A 24,046-nucleotide genomic window follows, 5' to 3' on the forward strand; every position below is an offset into this window, starting at 1 on the left:
ATTGTGTCTATTTGGCTTTTGCTATCACTTCTTATTAGACTGCTACACACATTTGAGGTGGAGCTATCACTATGTCACTATTACCCTGTCACTGCATATTTGTATGGTAATTTATGATTTAAAGAGCTTTCTTATCTATCTCTATATTTGGCCTGGAGAGGCGGACATTCTCATTATTCCCAGTTTGCTAATGAGAAAACAGACTTAGAAGTGAAATGAGCACCCACAGCCCCATCCCTAGGAATCAGCAGAGCCGGGCATTCTGATTTTAGGTCTCATGCTCTTTCTACTCTGTCATGGGTCCCCCGAAATGATTTATTAGAATAGCAGAGGGCCACTGGAACAAGGAACTGAGTCAGGTGATAAAATCCACACCATTTTGAAAAAATTGATTAGCAAACAGAGAATGGTCAGCATCACATCTCCAGAGGTAGACAGATCTGGGGAAGGGGAGGACTGGTGGGCACCACACCTGCAGAGTGATCCGGTTCTTCACCAGCAGGCCAATCTTGATGTCCATGATGTTGAGGTCCTGCTCCAGCTGCTGATTGGATCGGATCTTCCTAACTACCTCTTCCTGGAGCTTCAGCAGCTCTGCCTCAGCCAAGAAGTCCTGCTGGCTTTGATTCAAGAGATGGGCAAATCTGCGGACCACACTGAGAGGAGGGTGGGGTGCATGCACTGGGAGGAAGGGAGGAGGCATCAGGATTAGGCATGTCTCATCAGAGGCCTCCTTGCCAGTCCCTGCCCCAGAGTTAGCCCACCCCAGTCCCCGTTCTGCTTGGAATCAGCAGGTCCCCAACCCCAGTCGTCTTCTAACTGGTTCTGCTTGCACTTGGAGGGCAGTGGGTAGCCTCTTAGCCAGGCCTGTCCCTGAGCCCCCTGTCTTATAACTGGAGATGACATAATAGCTGCTCTTCCCCTACTTCTGATTCACCCCAGCCTGGGCCTATCCCAGGGACCTCTGACACCAAAGCCAGAGCCACAGCTCCCTCTGATTATCCTCCCAGACCTCCCTTGTCTACCGCAATTTACCACTTACTTCTGCTGGGCCAACCTGCTCCTCCTCCTACCTGCCAGCCACCACTCAGCCCTGCTTGCCCTCACAGTGCTCCTCTGTCAGGAGTGTCTGTACACACCAGGAAGGACAGGTAGATGGGATGGACAGTGGGCTTTATAATATAGGAGAGGTCAGAGCTAGTTGGAGATTCTCCTTGAATCACCTTTGGAATTAGTATTTGAGCAAAAAAGAAAGAAGCCTCTGAGCTAATTTATTGGAAATAACAACAAAACAACTAATACATAGAATGTTTACTATGAGACAGAAGCTGTTCTAAGTGCTTTACACACTTAAGACCACCTGTGAGGTCAGTACACTATAACTATCCTCTCTTACCAATGATTAACTCTGAGACTCAGAGAAGGTAAGCAACTTGCCCCATGTTACACAGTTAATAATAAATGAAGGAGTCAGATTTGGAAGATGAATAAAACTAGTCCCTGTCCCTAAAGGCAGTCTAATAGGGAAACTAGACAAATAAACCACAATTCACTGCAATGTGGTTAGCGCTTTGAGAAGAGCAAACATGGGGATCTTTGGGAAAACAAAAGTGGGTTGCCCAACCCCACTGGGGAGTGAAGAAACACTGCAAGGAGGAGGTGAGACATCTCTGATGTCGGTGAAAAGGAGGTGGAGAGGGTGAATGTGGGGAGTGCCGAAAGTCCACTGTATCTGGAACACAGTGCAGAAGGTGTAGGTGGTGAGGGGCAGGTCAGTAAGGTTAGAGGTGCAGGGAAAGGCTGGATCACAGAGTCCCAAAGCTGTGGTTAGGAGATTGGACCTTACCCTCAAGGCAACAGGGCATCATGACAACTCTTAAGGAGGTGAGTGACATGATCACATGTACAGGTTTAATGGATTAATCTGGCTACAATAGGGGAACAAATTTTTTTTTTTTTTTGACAGAGTCTTTCTCTGTTGCCCAGGTTGGAATTCAGTGGCATGATCTCAGTTCCTTGCAACCTCTGCTTCCCGGGCTCAAGAGATTCTCCTGCCTTCGCCTCCCAAGTAGCTGGGATTACAGGCGTCTGTCACCACATCTGGCTAATTTTTGTATTTTTAGTAGGGACAGGGTTTCACCATGTTGGCCACACTGGTCTTAAACTCCTGACCTCAGGTGATCCTCCTGCCTCAGCCTCCCAAAGTGCTGGGATTACAGGTGTGAGCCACCACCATGCCTGGCCTGGGGACAAATCTTTGAGGAGTGAAGAAAGGTAGAATCCAAGACAATTCATGGCATCTTGGATTCGATGAAATACAGCATATTAACTCCTCAAAACAACCCTACAAGACAAATATTAGAATTATGTCCAGTTTATAAAGGAGAAAAGTGGGCAAGAAGGAAGTTAATTGGCCAGGTGTGGTGGCTCACGACTGTAATCCCAGAACTTTGGGCAGCCAAGGCGAGTGGATCACTTGAGCCCAGGAATTTGAGACCAGTCTGGGCAAAATGGGGAGACCCCCATCTCTACAAAAAATCAAAAGTTAGCCAGTTGTGGTAGTGTATGCCTCCAGTCCCAGCTACTCAGGAGGCTGAGGTGGGAGGATAGTTTGAGCCTGGAAGGTTGAGGCTGCAGTGAGCCGTGATTGTGTCACTGCACTCCAGCCAGGGTGACAGAGTGAGACTCTGTCCCAAATAAATAAATAATCAATTAAAAAAAAAAAAGAAGTTAAGTAACTTGCTGAGGGCCACGCAGCTAGTAAATGGTAGAGCTCTGAATAAAGTTTGGGGGCCAGTGAAGTCAGGAGACAGCACTAGGGAAAAACAAATTCTTCCAGAAAAACCATAAACTGAAGAGAAGAAAAAGAAGACAAAAAATGGCCAGGACAATGGTATTAGTGTAGCCACAGAGACAAAATAGAATAGGCTAGGTTGGGGAGAGGGAAGGAGAGAAAGAAGCTTGTTGACAGGAAGCAGACGGCCTGAGTGTGCATGACCAGAGAAGGGACAGGCAAAGTCCCTGTGGGCAGTTCAGGGGCGAAGAAGGACTGAGGAGGTGAAGGAGAGGATTCCTGAACAGGACATTTCACCAGAAGCCCAAGAGTGCAGCCTTAAGGCCAGGAAGGAAAGGGGTCTACTGCTTCAGGAACTCAGGGGCTAGAGGTGAATGTGGAAATGGACTACTTGTCAATTTCACAAAAAGGAAGGGGATGCCATTTGCTGGGCTTCTGAACTTGTAGAACAAGGGCCAGGAAGGACCTCTTTAAAGCTTTAAATGAGCACTCAACTAATGGGGAATATGGAGCAGGAAGATGAAGCACCCTTGGGTGCTTCTCACATTCCCCACACCACAGAATGGACTCTGTGTGCCTCACCAGGCCTTGTTTGTGCTGGGCCACAGAGGTCTGGAGGGGAGAAGTTGGAACCCGAAGGAAAGAAGCAAGATCCTTTTCTTTTTGCTTTGGTGGTAGCAATAGGTAGATAATCTAAGCCTGGTACAAAAAGAGCCTGGTTAGAACTTTCACTGTGACAAGGCTATCTGTGATTGGGATGAGCAGGTGGGCTTTTGTTACAACCTCTGCTCCACGTTCCTGCACAGACGACTTATGACTACCTTCCCCTTACCTGCTGTGCAGTCCCAGAAGGATGTCTAGACCTGCCTGGCTCTGTGGGGTGCTCTCCCTCCCATCAGCTGGGGAGGGTGGATCAGGCAGCTCACCTAATATCCTGTAGTCATCCTGGGCTTTCCTGGCTCGGAAAAATGCCTGGATCTTTACAATGGACTTAACCTGCCACGAACACAGATGGGAAAAGGGTTGCTGGCTGTCCTTGCTCTAGTCTCATGGGTAAAGGTTGGGTATGTGGGCAGGGGGAGCAAGGTGACACTCACGTTCTTCTGGAAGTAGTGCAGACGCCTCAGGTATTGCCTCCGAGTTGCCCACATCCGGGCCCAGGCCTGGATCTGGGAGAAGAAACACACTGCCTCAGCTCCAGCTTGAGGCCCACCCTCAGTCCCAGGCCAATTCAGCCAAATCCAGAGATCACAAGGAGGTGACAATACTGCAAGATTGTTCTCAGAGGGTCTTCCGAGAGAAAGAAGCCTGCCAAAACCACTGTAGCTACCTTGATTATGGCATCCAGGTTTGCCTTAAAATACTGCAACCGCTCCAGGTAAATCTTCCGCTGCCTATAACCCCGCCAATGAGCCTGCAAATCAGGAGAGAAAGGGCAGTAACTCAAGTAGGTCTCCTTTGGTCAGGGAGGCTTTTAAGAAAATCCTTGTCCTGGGCTCTCCAGGGAACGGAAGTGGGCAGTTAAATAGAGGGGGAAGGGGAAAGTGGCCCTGTTCTCAAAGAACTTCCAACTTCATGGGGAAGACCAAATGGCTGCACATAGCCAACAATGCCCTCTGCCATACTCCCTGGTCCCAGAACAAACACCCACATACCCACACCCACACACCTCTAACCAATACCTCTTCACAGAAACTCAACTATAAGATACAGTCCTAAAAGATAATAAGGCATACACCTACTCACCAACTTCACCAAAGTATGTACCATATCAGCCTAAAATACACTCATACACCCATATGCAGACCACCCACACCCTATCACACACTCCACCCTCCCTCATGTGCACAGAAAGTGGGCAGAGAGCAGTCTGGAAATGAATGTGGTTGTGTGGATGCGAAGTGCGTACAGGCACAAAGCCGTGTGCTCACCATCTCTGCCAGGGGCCACCTGGGCAGCAGGTCACTAATGCTCTCATAACTCACATTCTCTTTACAACACAATCCAGCTCCTGACCCTAGCTTTCAGCAAATCGTCCCACCAAGGTCCCCAGTAATTCAGCTGTCAGGCCAATGGCCTCTCCCCTAGCTGATCTGCTGCAAAGGGTCCAACTGACATCTGCACAAATCATGCCTCCTTTGGTCTCTAAAATCTCAAGGCCCTCTTCCATTCCAGTCTCCTTCCTAGGAGCCTTTTCCCTTTCACTCCAAGCTTGTGTGGGATTAATTTTCCTAAAGTACCTCTTAGACTGTCCCAGCCTATTTCTAGAAGTTTTCAACCATCTGACCCCACACTGCCTATTTGACTTTCCACTGGTCCCCACCTTCTTAAGGATCCTAGATGCATCAGACTTTTCACTTTCTTCTAAACATGCCTTATGGTTTTCTGTCCCCAAACCTTTTATACCCACCCTTGTTCCCAGCCCTATCTCTACCCACTGAAATCCTTCCCATCTTTTTTTTTTTTTTTTTTTCCTTTGAGACAGGGTCTCAAAGGCTGGAGTGCAGTGGTGCCGTCATGGCTCACTACAGCCTCCACCTCCTAGGCTCAAGTGATCCTCCCGCCTCAGCCTCCTAAGTAGCTGGAATCACAGGCATGTGTCACCATGCCTGATTAATTTTTTATGTTTTGTAGAGATGGGGTCTTACTATATTGCTCAGGTCAGTCTTGAACTCCTCGACTCAAGTGATCCTCCCACCTCGGCCTCCCAAAGTGCTGAGGTTACAGGCATGAACCACCATGCTTGGCCCTTCCTGTCTTTTAGTCCCCATGTTCACTGCAACCTCCACCTCCCAGGTTCAAGGGATTCTCCTGCCTCAGCCTCCCAAATAGCTGGGATTACAGGCGCCTGCCACCATGATCAGCTAGTTATTTTTTTAATTTTTAGTAGAGACGGGGTTTCACTATGTTGGCCAGGCTGGTCTTGAACACCTGACCTTGTGATCCACCTGCCTCAGCCTCCCAAAGTGCTGGGATTAACAGGCGTGAGCCACCGTGCCCAGCAAGGGAGCAACCCCTTTCATTCAGTTGCCCCCAGCCCTTCCTAAAGCCAGTTCTGCCAGCTTTCCCTCGAGGCTTACATGGCCCCTCTGTTGGGAAAGGATGTAAAAGAGGATAGCTTGGTCCATGATGCCAGCTGTCCATGTTGGAGCCTAGATGTCAGGAAGCCCCATTTCCATGCCTGCCCTCAGGACTCTTTCTTTTCCTCCTCCAGGTACTGCCTGGAAAGTTGCTGTGGGTGGTCTGAAGTTGCTGTGGGTGTGAAAGAGAGTGGTCTGCTCTCTGCTCTTTCCCACTACACAACCTCCACCAGGCTCCTTAAGGCCTCTGAATTGGTCAGAATTCAGGACCCTGGCTGGGGTTCTGGCCAGGGTGGGTCAGAGCTTTTAGGAGATAAAGTCTCAGCACACCTAGGCAGCCTCATTTTGGATTTTCCTTTCCCCTGGCAAGAGGCTCAAGGCTCTGGGCTACCTCTCTCTTTCTCTGTCTCCCAGAACCCAGGCCACAGCCCACACAGCTCTGGTACTAGTGACAAATGTTCCCTCTGACTCCATCTTCTTTCTCACTGTCGGTGTGGTTTTTCATCGCCTTAGTGTGAAATTCCAGACTGGGCTTAGGATGGAGAAATCCCTATGATTCAGACCACTAAATACAGCTCACTAAAGTTCTGTATTGAGTTCTGGGACCAATGCCCTGAAAACAAAATCTCATAATGGCTCCCATCAATGGAGCACTTACCACACTAAGTGCTACATGTAATTTTCCTATTGAATCTTCCCAATCAACATATGAGGTAAGCACCATCATTATGAATGAGAAGACTGAGTGCTAGAGAGGGCATAAGTAAGGTGCCCAATGTCATATGACCCAGAAGTGGTAGGACCAGGAGGCAAACTCCACCTTCTGACCCCAAAGCCTAAGCTCTCAATTACCCCCCAACACCATCAGTCATAATCAAGGGCCATTTGCCAGTCCCGGTCTGCACATCTGTCTCCCTTGGAGTCCTCTGGTGTTGTCTTTGTGTCCCTCCTATCACAATGTCTAACATCAAGTGTACTCCAATTTCTGTGAGGGGAGAGATGTGATTACTCACCCTTAGGCCTCGCACCCATCTCCCACCCTTGCCTAGTGCCAAGTGGCATGCTCTTGGCATTCAAAAAGTTTATGAAAGCATCTTTACATTGCCAGCACCCCCATGAGGCCCTCCAGATCACATCTGCCTGGGAAGGTATCTGCTCAACTGCCATGATTCCTGGCTTGCACAGTGCCTCTGGCTATCTTCTCTACCAGCCTCATGTCTCAGTTACTTACAGGTCAGTCTCAGAGGCCACACTGGACCATCCACGGGTTGGAAGAATAAAAATGGGAAGGGCTGGTTGGAGAGGAAAGGTAGAAGACTCTTCTTTTCCTAAAGGATATTTCACCCTTTTTCTGTTTAACCACCACTTCTTCGAGCCCTCCTGGTGTCTAAGCCTTGATGTCTTACTAAACACACACACACACACACACACACACACACACACACACACAAACACTTTTAGAGACAGGGTCTCACTCTGCTCTCTCTGTTGCCCAAGCTGGAATGCAGTGGTGCCATTATAGCTCATTTCAGCCTCAAACTCCTGGCCTCATGCAATCCTCCCACCTCAGCTTTCTGACTGGCTGGAATCATAGGTGTTAGCCACTGCACCCAGCTAAATCTTATTTCACTCTTCCCTTGGGGAAGCTAAAAAGCAGCTCTTACTCTCTGGATAGTGATGATGATGACATAAATAGCATGGTAACTTCTACCATGTTCTTACCTACCTCCCAGGCACAATTTATAAACAATTGAGATATTACCCAACTTAATCCTCATAACAACTCTATAAGGTAGGTGCTTTCATTAGCCCTATTTTTCAGATGAAAAGACTGAGGGACCAGTGAGGAAACTGAGGGAGAGAGGGTAAGTAACTTGCCAGGGTCACACAGCTAAGAGGTGACAGAGCTGGGATTCAAACGTACATGGTCTGGGTCCAGAACCTATGCTTTTAACCACTACTATTTAGAGGCCGAAAGATCATTCCCATGTCAGTAAAAAGGAAGCAGGGTGGATACCCTGGAGCCCAGATAAGCGCAGGCCCTGAAGACTGAGAAAGCCAGAGCCTGCCACCTGGATCTGGATGACTGCTGGGAGCCAGGTCCTCAGAAAGTGGGAATGCTCAGCAAACTTCTGTCGAACTAGGAAGCCACGGAGGCGGGCCTGGAGCTGGACGACAAAGCCCGTGTTGGCTTTCCAGAGCTGTTGGCGGTCATAGGCAGCAGTGACCTTGGTGACAGCTGACTGTGGAGGCAGGAGAGAGATGCTGTGGTCTTTCAGGGAGTGGGAGCCTCTTCTTCAGGGCATTCCCATCCAAAATCCCCCACCCTTGCAGGGGCTCTGCCAACCTGGATCTCCTCCCGGGTCAGGTGAGAGGTGTGGAGGCGGCAGCCAGAGGGTTGCTCCCAGGTCCCCTGGAAGGTCTGCAGATGGAAGTAGTAGGCAGTGCCATCGTTCATGTCATGTTGAACCCAGAAAGCTGAGTCTGCTAAGCAGAAACCAAGCAAGCAGAAAAGGTTCAGAGTAGGCAAGGGGTGGCTGGGGCAGGCAGAGAAGAGGAGGGTCAGGTTGGGGCCATTACCTGGACGCTGTTTCTTTGCCATGGCACCTTCCAGGGCTCGCTGGTAGCCGTTGGCACAGTTGGGAACTACCCCTCGAAGGGCCACTGCGGGGTTCCTCAACACCCGCTCAGTCTGGGCTGCCTTGCCCTCCTTGATGGCTTGATTGATGGCGGCCACACCAAGAGCCACTGACAGGGGCATCAGGAGACAGCAGTCAATACTTTGCCTAAGTCCCTCCCATGGGCCTTAGCCTGTCCACTAGGGACAGATTCCATGAAAGAGGACACAAAATCACCCTTCTGAAGGAGTAGACAGGAACATCCCAGGATGGACAGAGACACATACATGAAAAGCAGCACCATGCAACTGTGCTTGGAGGGAAAGGCAGCAGCAGTCAAGGAAGCACTCCGAGGGAGGCAGCGTGGGGCTAGGCTGAGTTGGGGCTTGATAAAAGGAAAATCAGCTTGAACAGAAGCATAAAGGCCCAGAGCAGTGGTTCATGCCTGTAATCCCAACACTTTGGGACGCTGAGGCAGGCAGATCACTTGAGCCCAGGAGTTTGAGACTAGCCCGGCCAACATGGCAAACCCCCATCTCTATAAAAAAAATACAAAAATTGGCCAGGCGCTGTGGCTCACGCCTGTAATCCCAGCACTTTGGGAGGCCAAGGCGGGCAGATCACCTGAAGTCAGGAGTTCGAGACCAGCCTGGCCAATATGGTGAAACCCCGTCTCTACTAATAATACAAAAATTAGCCAGCTGTGGTGGTGGGTGCCTATAATCCCAACTACTCAGGAGGCTGAGGCCCAAGAATCGCCTGAACCTGGGAGGTGGAGGTTGCAGTAAGCCAAGATTGCACCACTGCACTCCAGTCTTGGTGACAGAGCGAGACTCTGTCTCAAAAAAAAAAAAAAGAAAAAATATTAGCCAGGTATGGTAGTGCATGCCTGTACTTCCAGCTACTCAGGAGTCTGAGGTAGGAGGATTGCTTCAGAGGTTGCAGTGAATGGAGATCACAGTACACTGCCCTCTAGCCTGGGTGACAAGAGTGAGACCCTGTCTCAAAAGAGAAGCATAAAGGCAGGATATGGGCAGAGGACTCTGGGACAGTTTCTTAGGAGAAGAGAGCCTAAGAGGTGGGAATGGCTGATGTAGCATCTGCCTTCCAGTCACTAGTAGACAGACAGATGGACAGAGAGACCACAGCCACTGAGAACTAACACCACCAGCACCACACATCAGCACACCCCTGTCTACTTGCACTGAGTCTGCCTATTTTCCTCAAACTCCTGCCAATTCCTCTTCTCTCACTCCAAGTCTAAACATTTTCTAGCCAGAGCTGATTGACTATTGGAACCCAAACTCAAGTTACCAGCAGAAATGGGATTTCTGACTACTGTGTGATCTCACACGCCCACATTACAGGGAAAGTGTCCACAGGAAGGCATAGAGGGAGGCAGCGGGTGAACCATGGATTCTCACCTCCTGAGAATTTCCTGCCCTGCTGACTGCCAGGAAATCCATCCTGCAGTCCGAACAGCAGCCCTCCTGCTCTGACTCTGGCCTGCCTCACCACAGAGGTTGAAGGAAGACGGAGGTGACCAGGGAGGCCGCCTGACCATCTGGGCTGCTGCTGAGCCCACATCCCTCCCCTCCCAGGGTCCCCTGCTCAGCCCATTTACTTCTCTGAGCTGTATTAGTGTCCTGGTTGGCTCTGACCACTCCCTGGCGGATCTCCTCAAGCCACAGCACAGCTCCAGGATCCCCTGTCACCTGGTAGATTGAGGGAGGAAAAAAAAAGATGACACCCCAAGCTAATCTCTCTAGGTTCCCAGGCCAAGATGCCTAAGGGAACCAAACTGCAGGCAGGCATTGGGAGCCACAGGGACAGTGATCTCTACTCAGCTCCCTGTCCTGTGTGTGGGCACGTGTGGCATGTGGTTCCCCGGGATGTGGCCAGGCTCAGAAGGCTCTCTTTTCCTGCTGGGCTTTTAACTCTACTCAGTTTGGCCACAGCACCTCCAGAACCACAGAGGCTCTGCATAGCTCCTCAAACCCTCAGCATCCACCACCTTCTCAACAGCTCAATTCCGTGCTCTTGTGCCTCAGTCATGTCCAGGGATAGCCCACACTGGAGGCTCCACCTACCTGCCCCCATGCCCCACTCCCCTAGGCCTCATTGCAACTTCTCAGGCTGATCCTGACCATGACTTTTACCTTCTCTTTCCTTTTCTTGCTCCACACTCCTCTACCCGACAAGGTAGTGGGAAGATTACATGAGGCCACAGGTTAAGTAATCCCATGCCTGCCACACTGTCAGACTGATAAAGGCTTGAACCCTTCCTTGCCTCACACAACCCCAGATTCTACTCCTTCCCAACTCTCCTCATTAATAATAGACTTTGTAAACTAACATTTTATTGAGTACTGACTATGTGCCAGGCAGTATTCTAAAGCACTTTCTTATGCATTAATACTTGTAAAGCACATAAAATGATGCTTGGCGCAGAGTGAGGACTCAATGAATGTTAGCCAGTACTACTGTCATATTATCTCACTTACACCCCATAACTATGAGATACGCTCATTACTGCCACAAGCTTGTAGGTAATGAAACAGAGGCACAGAGAGGTTAAGTAACACGTGCAGGGTCAGGCTGCCAGGACGTAGGCTCCAGTAGTCTGGCCCAGGAGCCTGGGCTCTCAACCACTCTCTACTGCAATATACTCAGGGCGTTTCAGGTTCAAAATCCTGCCCCATTTGTCAATTCATTTAATTTTCACCCTCATTCTGGGAGCTGGGTAGGACCAGGTAGGCAGTACTTTACAGATGAGTAAATAGAGCTCAGAGATATCAAGGGATTTGCTCAAGGTCACATGGTCACTAAGGGTCAGAGTGGGAAATCCAGCCTGGTTCTCTGGCTCCCAGGTCTGTGCTCTTCCCATGGACTGTCCACTGCCCTGGCAATGGGGGCCATCCTTCTTTACCAGATTGGAACACCCCCCGACCCCCACCCAGAAGCCATTGTGTCCATCAGAATAGAGCTCTGCCAGACTGGGTACAGTGCAACCCACAGAGAATGTTCTTCCTGCTCTGATGACCAGCCCTAACTTCACCTGGGCCTTCTGCCTTTTGGCTGCCACAAGGAGGAGATGGTACCGAGGGGCGACAGGGAGGCTGATATCATCGAGGCCAGCTGCAGGAAGCAGTAGGGCAGACAGAGTCTTCTCAGGGCTGCCTTTGTCCAGAGCCTCATTGATGAGGCTGATTGCAAGGACCCCTAAGAAACAGAGATCTAGGTGTGTGGGGGGCCCCTAGACTTACGGCTAAGGGACAGGCTGCCTAAGTTGGGCCATCTCCACCCAGCTCCAGACTATACTCACGGTCAGTCTCTTCCTGGGCCTGTGCATTGACCTGGCTCACGGTGGCCTGCAGGTCATTCCAGCTCAGGAAGTCCTCACCCATCCCACGCTCCTGTCGCAATTTCAGCAGGGCATCGAAGTAACTGGCAGCGGGGTGAAGGGCAGAGAGGTGAGTAGCATGTAAATCATCAGCCAGAAGTCAGGGGAAAGAGTTGAACGATTTTCCTCACTTGACCTCCAGGACACCACACTCTTTTAGTTCTCTTCTTGCCTCACAGGCTGTTCTTTCTGAGACACCCCTGCTGGTTCCTCCCTGACATCTAAACATGGGAGCACCCCAGTCTTCAGTCTCCAGACCTCTTCTCTCTCCATACTCACACTGTAGGTGATCTCACCCAATCTCATGACTTTAACACCATATGCTCCCGAAAGCACATCTCCAGCCCATTCATTTATCCCAGCCAGCTCCTTGTGATTTCCAAGTGAATGTCTAACAAGCACCTCAAACCCAACAGCTCACATCTGAACTGATTCCCCTGCTTAACCTGCGTGTCCCACTATCTCTCCCATCTTGCCCCAAATCTTGGAGTCATACCTAATTCCATTCTCTCTTATACCCCATATCTATTATATGACCAAATCCTGTCAGTTTGCTTTCAAAATGTATCCAAAATCTGACTCCTCTTCCCCATCTCCACTACCGCTCAAGGCCAAGCCCCCATCATCTCTTGCCTAGATTACTCCAATAGCTGTCTAACAGGTCTCCCTACTTTCCCCTTGTACCCCTGCAGTCAATTCTCAGCACAGCAGCCAGAAAGATCCTGTTACGTAGATCAGATTGCTGGGCATGGTGGCTCACACCTGTAATCCCAACACTTTAGGAGGCCAAGATGGGAGGATAGTTTGAGCCCAGGAGTTCAAGACCAGCCTGGGCAACATAGAGATCCTATCTCTACAAAAAATTAAAAAATTAGCCAGGCATGGTGGCATGTGCCTATAGTCCTAGCTACTTGGGAGGCTGAGTCAGGAGGATCACTTGAGTCAGGAGTTCAAGGATGCAGTGAGCCGTGATTGCATCACTACACTCCAGCCTGGGTGACAGAGCAAGACCCTGTCTCTAAAAATAAAAAAAAAATGAAATAGGTCAGATCAACTCCCTCCTGGCTCAAAACCCTCCCATGGCTTCCTTCCTCACTCAGAGTAAAAACCAGAGTCCTACATGGTCAGGCCTTGGCTACTTGGTCTTCATCTCCCACTCCTCTTTCTTCTTCACTTGACTCCACCACACTGGCTTCTTGGTGTTCTTTGAACACACCATGCACATTGCTTTCTCAAGGCCTCTGCCCCAGATAGACTCATGGCAATCATTTATGCCCTTTAGGTCTCTTTCAAAATGACCTCCTCAGCAAAGAGGCTTTGCATAACTACATTATGTAAAACAGAAAAACCGTCCCTACTATGTCTCTACCCGTTACTCACTTTGCCCTATTTTATTTTATTTTTCTCTATGCCTCTTCTTCTTTTCTTTTCTTTCTTTCTTTTTTTTTTTTTTTTTTTGAGACGGAGTGTCGCTCCTGTTGCCCAGGCTGGAGTGCAATGGTGCAATCTCGGCTCAACACAACCTCTGCCTCCCGGGTTCAAGTGATTCTCCTACCTCAGCTTCCAGAGTAGCTAGGATTACAGGCATGTGCTACCACGCCCAGCTAATTTTGTATTTTTAATAGAGATGGGGTTTCTCCATGTTGGTCAGGCTGGTCTCAAACTCCTGACCTCAGGTGATCCTCCTGCCTCGGCCTCCCAAAGTGCTGGGATTACAGGCATGAGCCACTGCTCCCGGCCACCTCATCTTCTTTTCTAATCATCTGTCTCCCTCTACTAGCATGTAAGTTAGACAAGAGCAGAAAGTGTTTTGTTCACTGGTGTTTCCCCAGCACCTAGAGTAATATCTGGCACATGGGTCAGTACTCAAACATCTGCTAGGAAAGAATGAATCAAGGAAGAAAAGAGGAATGACTGTGACCCCATCCACTCCCAGGAAGAAACACAGGCGAGGGAACTGTGAACAGACCCAGAGGGTGGGCCTGGGCCCAAGAATGGGACATCATACACAAGGCAATTCTCCAACAGAAGACTGCTGAGTCTTGGCTGCATTCCCCCATCCCTCACTCCCAATGTGTAGCTAAGCCTTTCTCACCGCTGGGCATTTTCTCCTTCCACCTCTGCCAGGCCTGTGGCAGGGTTCACCAGGCTGCTCCAGAAGCCACTGGCATCCTGGGCCTCCAGGGCCCGGTTAATCAGGACCACAGCTGAGAGCATCTCCACAGCCACGAAGAGCTCCTCCTGGCCAAGCTCCTACAATGGGTGGGAGGGCCAGTTCCCAAGTGGGCAGGTGAAAGGTCTAAAGGCCTATTCACCATCCTGCCCCCAAGGTTCTCAAATATCCCAGTGTCTCTATCCCAAAACCCCAGTGGCCTGATTCATTCACTAATAATCATCATACGAAATGCTTGAGAATACTTACTATGTGCTCAATTATAAGTACTTCACATACATTATCATTTAATTTTCATAATAAGCCGACAATAGAACCATAGTACCATTAATATCCCCATTTCATGGATGAGCCCACAACCAATAATGTAAGTCAAAATGAGCTGCCTGATTTCAAAGCCCACACTTAACAAGTAAGCTCTACCAGCTCCCATTGGTCCCTACTGCACATCAAGAACTGCATTAGCCAGGTGCAGTGGCTCACGTCTGTAATCCTAGCACTTTGGAGGCCAAGATGGGCAGATCGCTTGAGCTCAGGAGTTTGAGACCAGTCTGGCCTACATGGCAAAATCTTGTCTTTACTAAAAATACAAAAATTAGCTGAGCATGGTGGCGCGTACCTGTCGTCCCAGCTACTCGGGAGGCTGAGGCAGGAGGATCGCTTAAACCCAGGAGGTGGAGGTTGCAATGAGCCGAGATCATGCCAGTGCACTCTAGCCTGGGTGACAGAGTCAGACCCTGTCTTAAAATAAAATTTAAAAAAATTGAACTGCACTAGGCCCTGGGTATGCAGAGATGAAAATGGAGTGGTCGCCTCCACACTGCACTGCACCACACACCCAAAAAGCTCTGGCCCCATTTCCCTGCCCTGCCTTCTTCTCCTTTTCAAACATCTGCTTATGCTGTGCCCTCTGTTTAGAGCACCCTTCCTATTTTCTTCTCTTTTTTTGTTGCGATAGAGTCTCACTCTGTGGCCCAGGTTGGAGTGCAGTGACGCAATGTTGGCTCTCCCGGGTTCAAGAGATCTCTGAGCCTCAGCCTCTGGAGTAGCTGGGATTACAGGTGTGCGCCATCACCACACCTGGCTAATTTTTGTATTTTTAGTAGAGATGGGGTTTCACCATGTTCGCCAGGCTGGTCTTGAACTCCTGGTCTCAAGTGATCTGCCTGCCTGGATCTCCCAAAGTGCCGGTATTGTAGGCGTGAACCCCCATGTCCAGCCCCCTTCCTATCTTCTCCTAACAGAATGTTGTGAACATCAACAACAATAATATTAATAGCTAAAGCTTACTTTCCAGGTTCTTCTCTAAGCAAATATGTTACTTCATTTAATCCTATAGCCTGAGGTAAACATATTATTGTTCACATTTTATATTCAAAGAAATTGAGCAGCAGAGAAAGTAATTAACTTGCCCAATGTCACATAGCTAAGAACTAGCAGAGCCAGATTTGAACTCATGCAGCCCAGCTCAAAAGTCCACAACTTTAGTCACAATGCTTTACTTCTTATATGCCTTTCCTGAGGGCTGTGCCTGTATCCAAGTCATGCTGGGAGTAGACGCTCTATAAACACCTGCTGTGGGTGTAGTTCTCTATTGATTCTCTTCCAGGAAGCTTTTCCAGCTCTGCTTCCTCCATTTCCTTGGTCTGAAGACTTCTTCCACCTATGTCATCTGCTCTTCTCTCCCTGTGTCTCTCTTTGGACCCTCAGGTGTATTCTAACTCCTCCGACAGACTAAAAGTCCCTAAGTGAGGGCCCTGTCACTTCACTGTCAGAGAAGAGGTATGGACTGGGACGAGGTGGGACAGCGAAGTGGTTCAAAGCATGGGCCCCTGCATCCACTCCCAGCACTGGCACTCACAGCTGTGTTGGGCAAGTGACTTAACCTCTGCATCTCAGTTTCCCCATCTTTAAAACAGAATGCCTCCCTCATAGGGTCTTTTTAAGGATTAAGTGAGTATATAAAGCAGTGTTTGCTCAAGGTAATGGCTATTAAAATATGCTCAGTAAGGCAGGGATGGTAGCTCTTTCCCCATCCTAATCTTGTGCCAGCATCTCATATTGCACTCACAAGAGGGTGGCCTGGGCTGCCTGTCCTGATCCCTCCAACTACTTGGGGGCTGCAGAGCTAGACCCATATTTCTGGGGCTTACCCCCTGCTGCTGCCGCTGGAGCACTGCCAGCTCCTGCTGGTACATAGCTGACGCAACAGGGTACACTGGAGGCAGCTGGGCCTCAGGGCACATCAGCTCCTTCACAGTGTCAGCCGCCACTCCCCTCTGGATGGCTTTGTTGATCCGCTGCACAGCATGGAGCACTGCAAGGGAGGAGAGCAACAGGTTGTACAGGCTGGGCATTCAGTGGCATCTCCACTCTCCTGACCAACTAGGCTCTGCTGGGGGATCTTGGTGGGGAAATTGCTTTGTAACTGCTCTGAAAAACCTGTGAGGTTTTCTGCTAGGTTTAAAATGCATTTCTAAATGTTCAGGAAGAAAAGGGGCTGGGTCCCTTTAAGAAGAGGCTCTGTAAGAAGCAATTTGTCAGGCCTTGAAATTGAGTAGCTCAGCATGTAACACAGAGTGGCTGTCATGGCAGAGGGTGAGTTCCTAAGGTGGTGAGCACAAGATTGACAGGTGGCTATGGAGCGTAACTAAGATGAGGTTAGTCAGGGGGCTCTAGGGACCAAGGCTTGATGACAGCACAGAGAAATAAGGAACCAGTTCCAAGGTGGAGCCGTTTGCTGCAAAGGGCAGCAGTAAGCTTAAAAGGGGCTGTGGTGCCTCAACGTAGTCTGAGTTTACAAACTCCGTGGCTAACAAAATGCCAAGCAGATAGGGGCACTGGCATCAAGGAGAGCACAATCTACTGGGAAGAGCTAAGGATACCAAAGTACTTACAGTGCACTGCTGTCAATGTCATGTTAGAAGTCCACCTCCCCCAACCCCCACACAATGCTATGGCAGAGCAGGGGAGGAGGAATTCTGGCTGGCAGAGCAGGAAGACTTCACAGAGGAGGAAGCCTTGGAGACAGCTCTGGAGAATGTTTTCACCTGCTTATCAACAGGTGAGAATGCGGGAGAAATGTAACCCAAAGGACCAGAGGCCGGTGACGGGAAAGGCTGGAGGGCAATCTAGGGAGAATAGACAGTTTGCTAGGCTGAACTGGGTGGAATGTGAACAGAAGAGCTGGCGAAGAACTCTGGAAAGGTCTTATCTGCCAGGACAAACAGACAGGACTAAAGTGTGGGCTAAATAATGCAAGAATCCATGAAGGTCTGAAGATGTTCAACAAGGGAGATAAGATCAGATCTGTGCTTCAGAGATTACTCTGGCAGCGGCAATCGGCAATCGGGAATGAACTGAGCAGATTAGGAAAGCAGCCAGTCAGGAGTGGCCTGGGGGCTACTGAAAGCTAGTGAATGTTGGAAAGCTCTGTTAGACGAAGGCAAATGGTTACTGAGCAACCTCTAAACCTGACAGCAAGTCCAGACTAAGGCAAGCAACTGTAACAGGTCTAATGTCCACAGGCTACTGCATTTTGCCTCAGCACTGTTTCTCTTCATACTTGCAGTGCAGATAGATCTCTTGGAGGAAGACAATTACTAACTCGCATTCTTGTAATAAATAATTATATTTGTGGCCGGGCCCAGTGACTCATGCCTGTAATTCCAGCACTTTGGGAGGCCAAGGTAGGCAGCTCAGTTGAGGCCAGGAGTTTGAGACCCACCTGGCCAACACAAAGAACCCCACCTCTACTAAAAATACAAAAATTAGCCTGCCATGGTGGCAGATGCCTGTCAACCCAGCTACTCAGGAGGCTGAGGCAAGAGAATCATTTGAACCCAGGAGGTGGAGGTTGCAGTGAGCTGAGATTGTGCCACTACACTCCAGTCTGGGCAGTAGAGTGAGCCTCTGTCTCAAACAAAAGCAAAAACAAACAAAAAAGAATTATAATTTGTATATAATGTTTTCAAGGGAAACGGAGTTAGAATATGAGCTTCTTGCTCATATTCTAGAAAATTACTACATTTCAGAAGCCAAAGGAATTCAAGCGGGTTGAAACTCAAAATTATAGGTAAACTACCTGGAAGAAAACTGCCTGCCCCAGGAGACCGACCCAGTGCAGTATTGGCATGTCATTATCTCTAAGTTCTTAATGAACTTATCTGTAGTGTCCCCCCAGGCAGCAGGAATACAGCAGATTATGTGAGGGGAGAAGTCCCTAGCCAGGCTGGAAGCAGCAGCAGAGCAGTGTGCACTGCCCAACACAGAAGCCAGCAAAGAGGTGGGATACTCTTCTAAGAGCCAAAGATATGCACAGAGCAGGCCTCAGACCTGGAGATGACTTACTGGCTTGTTCCTGGTCACCCTTTGTGTTGGCTGCAGCCACACCAGCCTGGACTTCCTCCTTTTCCAGAAGCTCCACCAGGCCCAGCTCCTAAGAGAGGGAAGAGATACAGTAGAATGGAGTCCTTCTGGGGCCAAGACCATGGTTTACAAGCTGCCAGCATGAGCTCCCAGGTCTACCCAGCCACCTAACCTCAATCATACCTCTCCCCTTTAGGCTGGCTCACTCATCCTTATTAACCTTTTTTTTTTTGAGATGGAGTCTTGCTCTGTCGCCCAGGCTGGAGTGCAGTGGCACAATCTCGAATTACTGCAACCTCCGCCTCCTGGATTCAAGCGATTCTCTGTCTCAGCCTCCCGAGTAGCTGGGATTACAGGCGCGTGCCACCACACAGGCTAATTTTTGTATTTTCAGTAGAGACAGGTTTACCATATTGGCCAGGCTGGTCTCAAAGACTTGACCTCAAGTGATCCACCTGCGTCAGCCTCCCAAAGTGCTGGGAATACAGGCGTGAGCCACAGTGCCCAGCCCTATTAACTCATCTTTAACCTTTCTTGCTCAGCAAGCATGTAAAATAACAACACAGACAACACAAATAGTGTCGGGGGAAAAGTCAACTGCGTTAAAAACAAGATTGCTAAGTGGAGGCACCAGTTCAGCAATGGGGGAGCACATTACTGCCTATGCGACTGTCCTTGGGTTCCTCCTGGTCAGTCTGGGGGACTCTCAGGGACAGAAGCTGATCAGTCTGGTCTACTAGGCCTTGGGGTGATTTAACCATTTAAACATGCAGTCAGCACTTACAGAATACAAAGGACCAACAGTGGTGATCCCTGAGTAAGAGGCCCTCTCCCATTCTACAGTCACATAGAGGGGGTGGTAGGTAATAGACAGAGGCTAACCTGTGCCTTCTGCTCTCTGTCTGAGCTCAATTGCTCCAGGTACCAGACAGCAAAGTCCCTCCTCACCCCTCGCAGGGCCAGGGCAGGGTCTTGAAGGGCCTTCAGCAAGACTTCAGGGCTCTGTCTTTCCAGGGCGTCATCAACAACTTCTAGAGCCCCATGGACTGAAAAAAAAGAGACTCCATAACAGACAGTGTGAGAAAGCCACCTCTCATAATCCCCTAGTCCAGCTCCAGGAATCTGCCCCCTTCTTGCCTGCCCGGAGTTACCCCGACCCTTTCCCCCTTGGTTCCTAGGCCCATTTGGTTCAGCCCAAATTCTTCAGCTTGGTCTTCACAGCCTTCTCACTTCACCACCCCAAACCCCAGGGATATCCTCACCCAAACAGGCAAATGCCTACCTATCCTGAGCCTTCACACAGCTCCTACCCAGATCCCCCTTCCTCATGTATTATCCACACTGCTCCTCTTGAAGGACCCCAGTCCAACTTCCCCCCAGCAGCAAGAGCTGCTCCTCTCTGTGGTTCTCCAGTCAGACAGAAACTTCCTGGACACACTACTTCTCCTCTAGACACTGATGGCCAGAAAGCAGTGCACATACTCCTTGGACTCTGATCTTTCCCAGAGGCAAGAGTTGGCCCAAGTGAGACCACAGGGCTTTCTGGCTTGAGAAAAGCTATCCCCCAACCTCCCAGTGCCGGGGCTTACCCTGAGGGCACCCCCAAACCACTCCTGCCTGATCTCTCTTACCGTTGACATGGTTGATATTGCCCTGGATTTCAGCCTGAGTTAGGTAGTGGTCATAGATGTCCTGGCTTTCTCTTTCATCCTGCAAAAACTCCATTGAGAGGGAATCTGCGAAACCCAATTCAATCTTCTTGTCCTGCTCTTCCCTCCCTGGCTACACTTATTTCTTCTTCTGGGGACCTTCCCAAGGCCAAAGGTCAGTCTGCTCAGAATTCAGAAAATTGTGGGGTCTAAACACCTGGCACTGACACATTTAAGCCAAACCAACCTTTGGAACCTCCAGTCCAATCTCATTCTGTTCTACATTCCAGCGCCCTTCTCAGGCTTCCCTGAAGATCATCCCCCAAGAACCTCTTCTCTAGTCTTCTTTTCTGAATTTTCATCATTCTTCCAAGTTCCTTTCCTATTTCTCTAAAATCACTGGCAAGTTATGGTTTCTCTAAGAAGCAATTTTGGATCCTAGAGACATGACAGACAGGAGTCCTGGTTTCACTCAAGACTTTCCAGCCACTCAACTTTTCGGTCCCTGCAACCCAAGACTACTCCTTACATGGTTCCTGGCATTGGCTGCCTTCTCCATCTTGGCCTGGGCCAGTATCTCCTGGTAGATGGCTGCCAGAGGCTCTCGGAGATTCTCCAGAAGAGCACTGGGATTCTGCAAGGCAGCCAGGGTGTCCTCCACCACCCCTCGCTCCACTGCTTCATTGATGGCAAGAACAGCTGCATGGACTGGGAGGGGGCATGGAAACAAGGTCAGGAGGCCAGAGTGAACCCCAGACTGGAGCGCAACCGGTAGCAGGACACTCTAACGTCATCCTTTTTCCCACCCTCAGGGGCCAGGCAAACCAGGTAGCCTTATGGCCCTATCTGTGGACGAGGGCTGGCCAGAATCCATCCAATGGCTGTGAGGCTTGGAGCCCTCCCATACCCACTGGCTCTACTCCTGGCAGGGCAGAGCCTAGTCCTTACCTGCAGCCTCATCCACTGATAGCTCATTGGCCAGGATGCCCCCGATCTTGCTGAAGGCAGGCAGCTGGAGGCCATATTTGGCCAGTTCGGATGCCATGTTGCTGAGTTCCTCAGCTGCAATGATGCCACAGGTGCCCTTCATCAGGTCCAGAACCCCCAAGACCCTGCCCAGGCTGCGGTGGTAGGGGAAGGAGCTGGGCTTACCTGTGAATTTCACTTTCCCGTATAGATCATGTATCTGAGGGGCCAATCCCAGCCGGAAGAGGAATAGACTAGGAAAAAATGGAAGGCATTGGAAGGCACTGGGGCCTATTCGTTTTGACACTCTGCCCACGATGGGTTTGAAGGAGATACTATGGGGACCTAGAGATGAAGACCACTCAGCGCCTGTCCTCAAGTCATCCCCAACCCACATAAAGAAATATGACCATAAATCAGCCCAAGGAAAGTGCTGCAGAAGGTCAATAAGATGGTGTTGGGGGTCTGAGGGGATTAGGAAGGCTTCACAGATAAGGCCACATTGCAGTAGCAGGTCACTCAATGGAGACAGAGGAGAGGAAGGGCACAGAGCAGATACCTGCTGAGCTAAGGCACAGGGGCACAAAGGGACATGAGAAATGAAGTCAGAAAGAGAAACACAAGGAACTGGTCAGTCACTTGCTGTGATTTAGCCAACTGGTTGCTGATGGCTGGCTGTAAGTAGGACCAAAGAGCCTACACCATCCACACTAAGTGGCTTGCCTGTGTTGCTCTCAATAGGTCCTGTTCTGATTCCTTTATGCCCAGTTACACACTGAAGGCCCTACCCTGCTACCTTCCTGCCTCTGGTACCCTGCTTGCCCTTCCCCTTCACCCACACAGGCCATACATAAATGTGCCACAGACATGCACACAAATCTAAACACAACTCTGAAAATCTGAAAGCTCACTCGCCTGAGCAGGGCTCCCTGTGCTCTACCCTTCATCCTTCTCGCTGAGTTTGTTGCTGCTGATTGTTGGTTGCATCCACCTAGAGGAACCTGGATGATAAAATTTGAGGTTTCTCACCTGAGAGCATGGATGCAGTAGACTACCCGGGGCATGTTCTTTTTGTCATAGATGTCTGTGGTCTCTGGGAAGAAGGTCTAGAAGAGAAACCAGTCAGTTACTGCCATTGGGAACCTTTAAGCAGCACCAAATATGGAGGGGGGTGCCGAGGCATGGGTCTTCCTCTCCAACCTGAGGTGTGCGCTCCCTTGTTACCTGGGGTATCTAGGTCAGTCTCCCCCAACCATTTCAAGTCAAAAAAGTATAAAAGAAAGGCACTGCGGATGCATACTAAGCCAAGGCTCAGTCACAGACACATAGTCCTAGGGTGCCCTGGATTAACCAAACACCAGATAAGGCTATCAAGGCTACAGGATATAAGCCATATCCTCCAAAAATAATAACAACAACAACAACAACAACAACAACAAAAAAAAAACAAGCCCCCAGTTGTCTTCCAGATGTCTACAGTGAGCCTGCATGCCTCACCTTATACCCTTGCCAGAGAGGTGGCATGCTGGAGAGCTGGCCTACTCCCATGGAGGGCCCAATGAGGCATGTATTGCCAAGAACCACAAAAGTGTCAGGCTGTTATCCCTGTCTCCAAACCAGCAGCTTCTGATCAATGAGAGACCTTCTAAGAACCGAGTGGCACCAGGTATGGCTTCTCAATGCCACCTGACAACTGTAATGAGGCCTAACCTCAATATATCTTCGTTACATTTAGATTCACAATAAAAGACCAAATTTAGAGACCTAGAGTATTCCAGTCCCACTGAAGACACATGACATCTATTGCTTCTGCCTCCCATTAAAGTGTCTTTCTTTACTGCTGATTCCTGTATTATAGTTCCTTTCTACAGCGAAGAAAAACAAAGCAGAAAGAAACCATACATTGTAGAATCCTATCATGCCTTCATTTGTATACCTCTTCACAATTCACAAAGGGAGTTCACACAGACCATGTGATCCTCCTGACAACATTGTAAGGTAGACAAGGCAGGGCTCACTATCCCCATTTTATAGACAAATAACAAATTGAGGTTCAAAGAATGAAATCATGTGTCCAGTTGGGATTTTGGACCTAGGCTTCTAATTCAAAGTCTACCACCTAGGGATGTGTATACCCTTGCTTCACACTGTGAAATTTGGTGGAGATAGGGCTGGCCAATACGAGCATGACATAGCAGGCCCTCCTGCACCCCCTACTGCATAATGGGAACCGTGCCACTCAGGCCAGGGAAACTTTACCTCCTTTCATTCACAGGGAAGAGGAGGCAGAGAAAAGATAACCCGATTCAAAGACACACAGCTGCAAGGAACTGTTCTCTTAGATTAGTTTAGAAGACACATGGAAATAGGGCTAAAGGGTCCAGGGAGATAAAGCATGGGATTGTGGGGGGGTGGCTGGTAAGGAGTAAAGATGAATACCAATCTTCAGGCCCAGTATTACCGAAGGCAGACCAATGTGGGCTATTGCAGACAGCCAAAAGTTGATGTTGTCTGTGTGACGGAAATGTAAGCCAGTTGCCTGAAAGGGAAGGAAAAAGAAAATCTATTTCCACAGTTCTCAGCACTCCCTGTGGGTACAGCCCAGACTACAGCTTAAAGATTCAGGAGAGATGGGCAGAGGGGAACAAGAGGACCGTATCTTGTGAATTTTCCATCCTTACCAGCACAAAAAAACATAGATTAATAACACTCCTTTTTAATCCAGATTTGGACAATAAGTTATATGGTCACTGTACCCTCATAGCTTTGAGGAGAAGGGATCGTTTGAAGGGAAGTAGGTAGAAGGTGGAGTCCAATCCTCCCACCTGGTACCGCAGCTGCTCCACATCATAGATCTTCTTCAAGGGAACCACGGAGGGTGCAAAACAGTGGCCCAGCTTGGCCAGCAGCACTCCATTGCGAAGGCTCTCCTCCAGCTCCACCGGGGAAGGAAGCTCCTCCTTCAGGCAGGCTTCCATCCAGCTACGAACATGAG

At 49.5% G+C, this 24,046-nt stretch overlaps 1 protein-coding gene across 2 annotated transcripts in view; it reads right to left on the reverse strand.

Moving 5' to 3' along the window:
- Nucleotides 1-24,046, reverse strand: part of IQGAP3 (IQ motif containing GTPase activating protein 3) — a 45,050-nt gene that overhangs the window by 14,449 nt on the left and 6,555 nt on the right. The window contains exons 3-23 of one of the 2 annotated variants that reach the window (XM_050752355.1): nucleotides 23,877-24,033; nucleotides 23,513-23,590; nucleotides 22,081-22,157; nucleotides 21,238-21,305; nucleotides 21,034-21,147; nucleotides 20,615-20,793; nucleotides 20,068-20,146; nucleotides 19,319-19,482; nucleotides 18,419-18,506; nucleotides 16,222-16,385; nucleotides 13,991-14,148; nucleotides 11,818-11,939; nucleotides 11,551-11,714; nucleotides 10,117-10,207; nucleotides 8,455-8,622; nucleotides 8,222-8,358; nucleotides 7,947-8,117; nucleotides 4,125-4,208; nucleotides 3,892-3,963; nucleotides 3,721-3,790; nucleotides 473-681 (exon numbers count right to left, since the gene is read on the reverse strand). In XM_050752355.1, the coding sequence (XP_050608312.1) occupies nucleotides 473-681; nucleotides 3,721-3,790; nucleotides 3,892-3,963; nucleotides 4,125-4,208; nucleotides 7,947-8,117; nucleotides 8,222-8,358; nucleotides 8,455-8,622; nucleotides 10,117-10,207; nucleotides 11,551-11,714; nucleotides 11,818-11,939; nucleotides 13,991-14,148; nucleotides 16,222-16,385; nucleotides 18,419-18,506; nucleotides 19,319-19,482; nucleotides 20,068-20,146; nucleotides 20,615-20,793; nucleotides 21,034-21,147; nucleotides 21,238-21,305; nucleotides 22,081-22,157; nucleotides 23,513-23,590; nucleotides 23,877-24,033 (2,614 nt within the window). Of the gene's footprint in view, nucleotides 1-472; nucleotides 682-3,720; nucleotides 3,791-3,891; nucleotides 3,964-4,124; nucleotides 4,209-7,946; nucleotides 8,118-8,221; nucleotides 8,362-8,454; nucleotides 8,623-10,116; nucleotides 10,208-11,550; nucleotides 11,715-11,817; nucleotides 11,940-13,990; nucleotides 14,149-16,221; nucleotides 16,386-18,418; nucleotides 18,507-19,318; nucleotides 19,483-20,067; nucleotides 20,147-20,614; nucleotides 20,794-21,033; nucleotides 21,148-21,237; nucleotides 21,306-22,080; nucleotides 22,158-23,512; nucleotides 23,591-23,876; nucleotides 24,034-24,046 lie in introns of both variants that reach the window. The other variant, XM_050752344.1, reaches the window with a different exon arrangement.

This window comes from Macaca thibetana, chromosome 1 (genome assembly GCF_024542745.1).
Source record: "Macaca thibetana thibetana isolate TM-01 chromosome 1, ASM2454274v1, whole genome shotgun sequence".
Lineage (NCBI taxonomy): Eukaryota > Metazoa > Chordata > Mammalia > Primates > Cercopithecidae > Macaca > Macaca thibetana.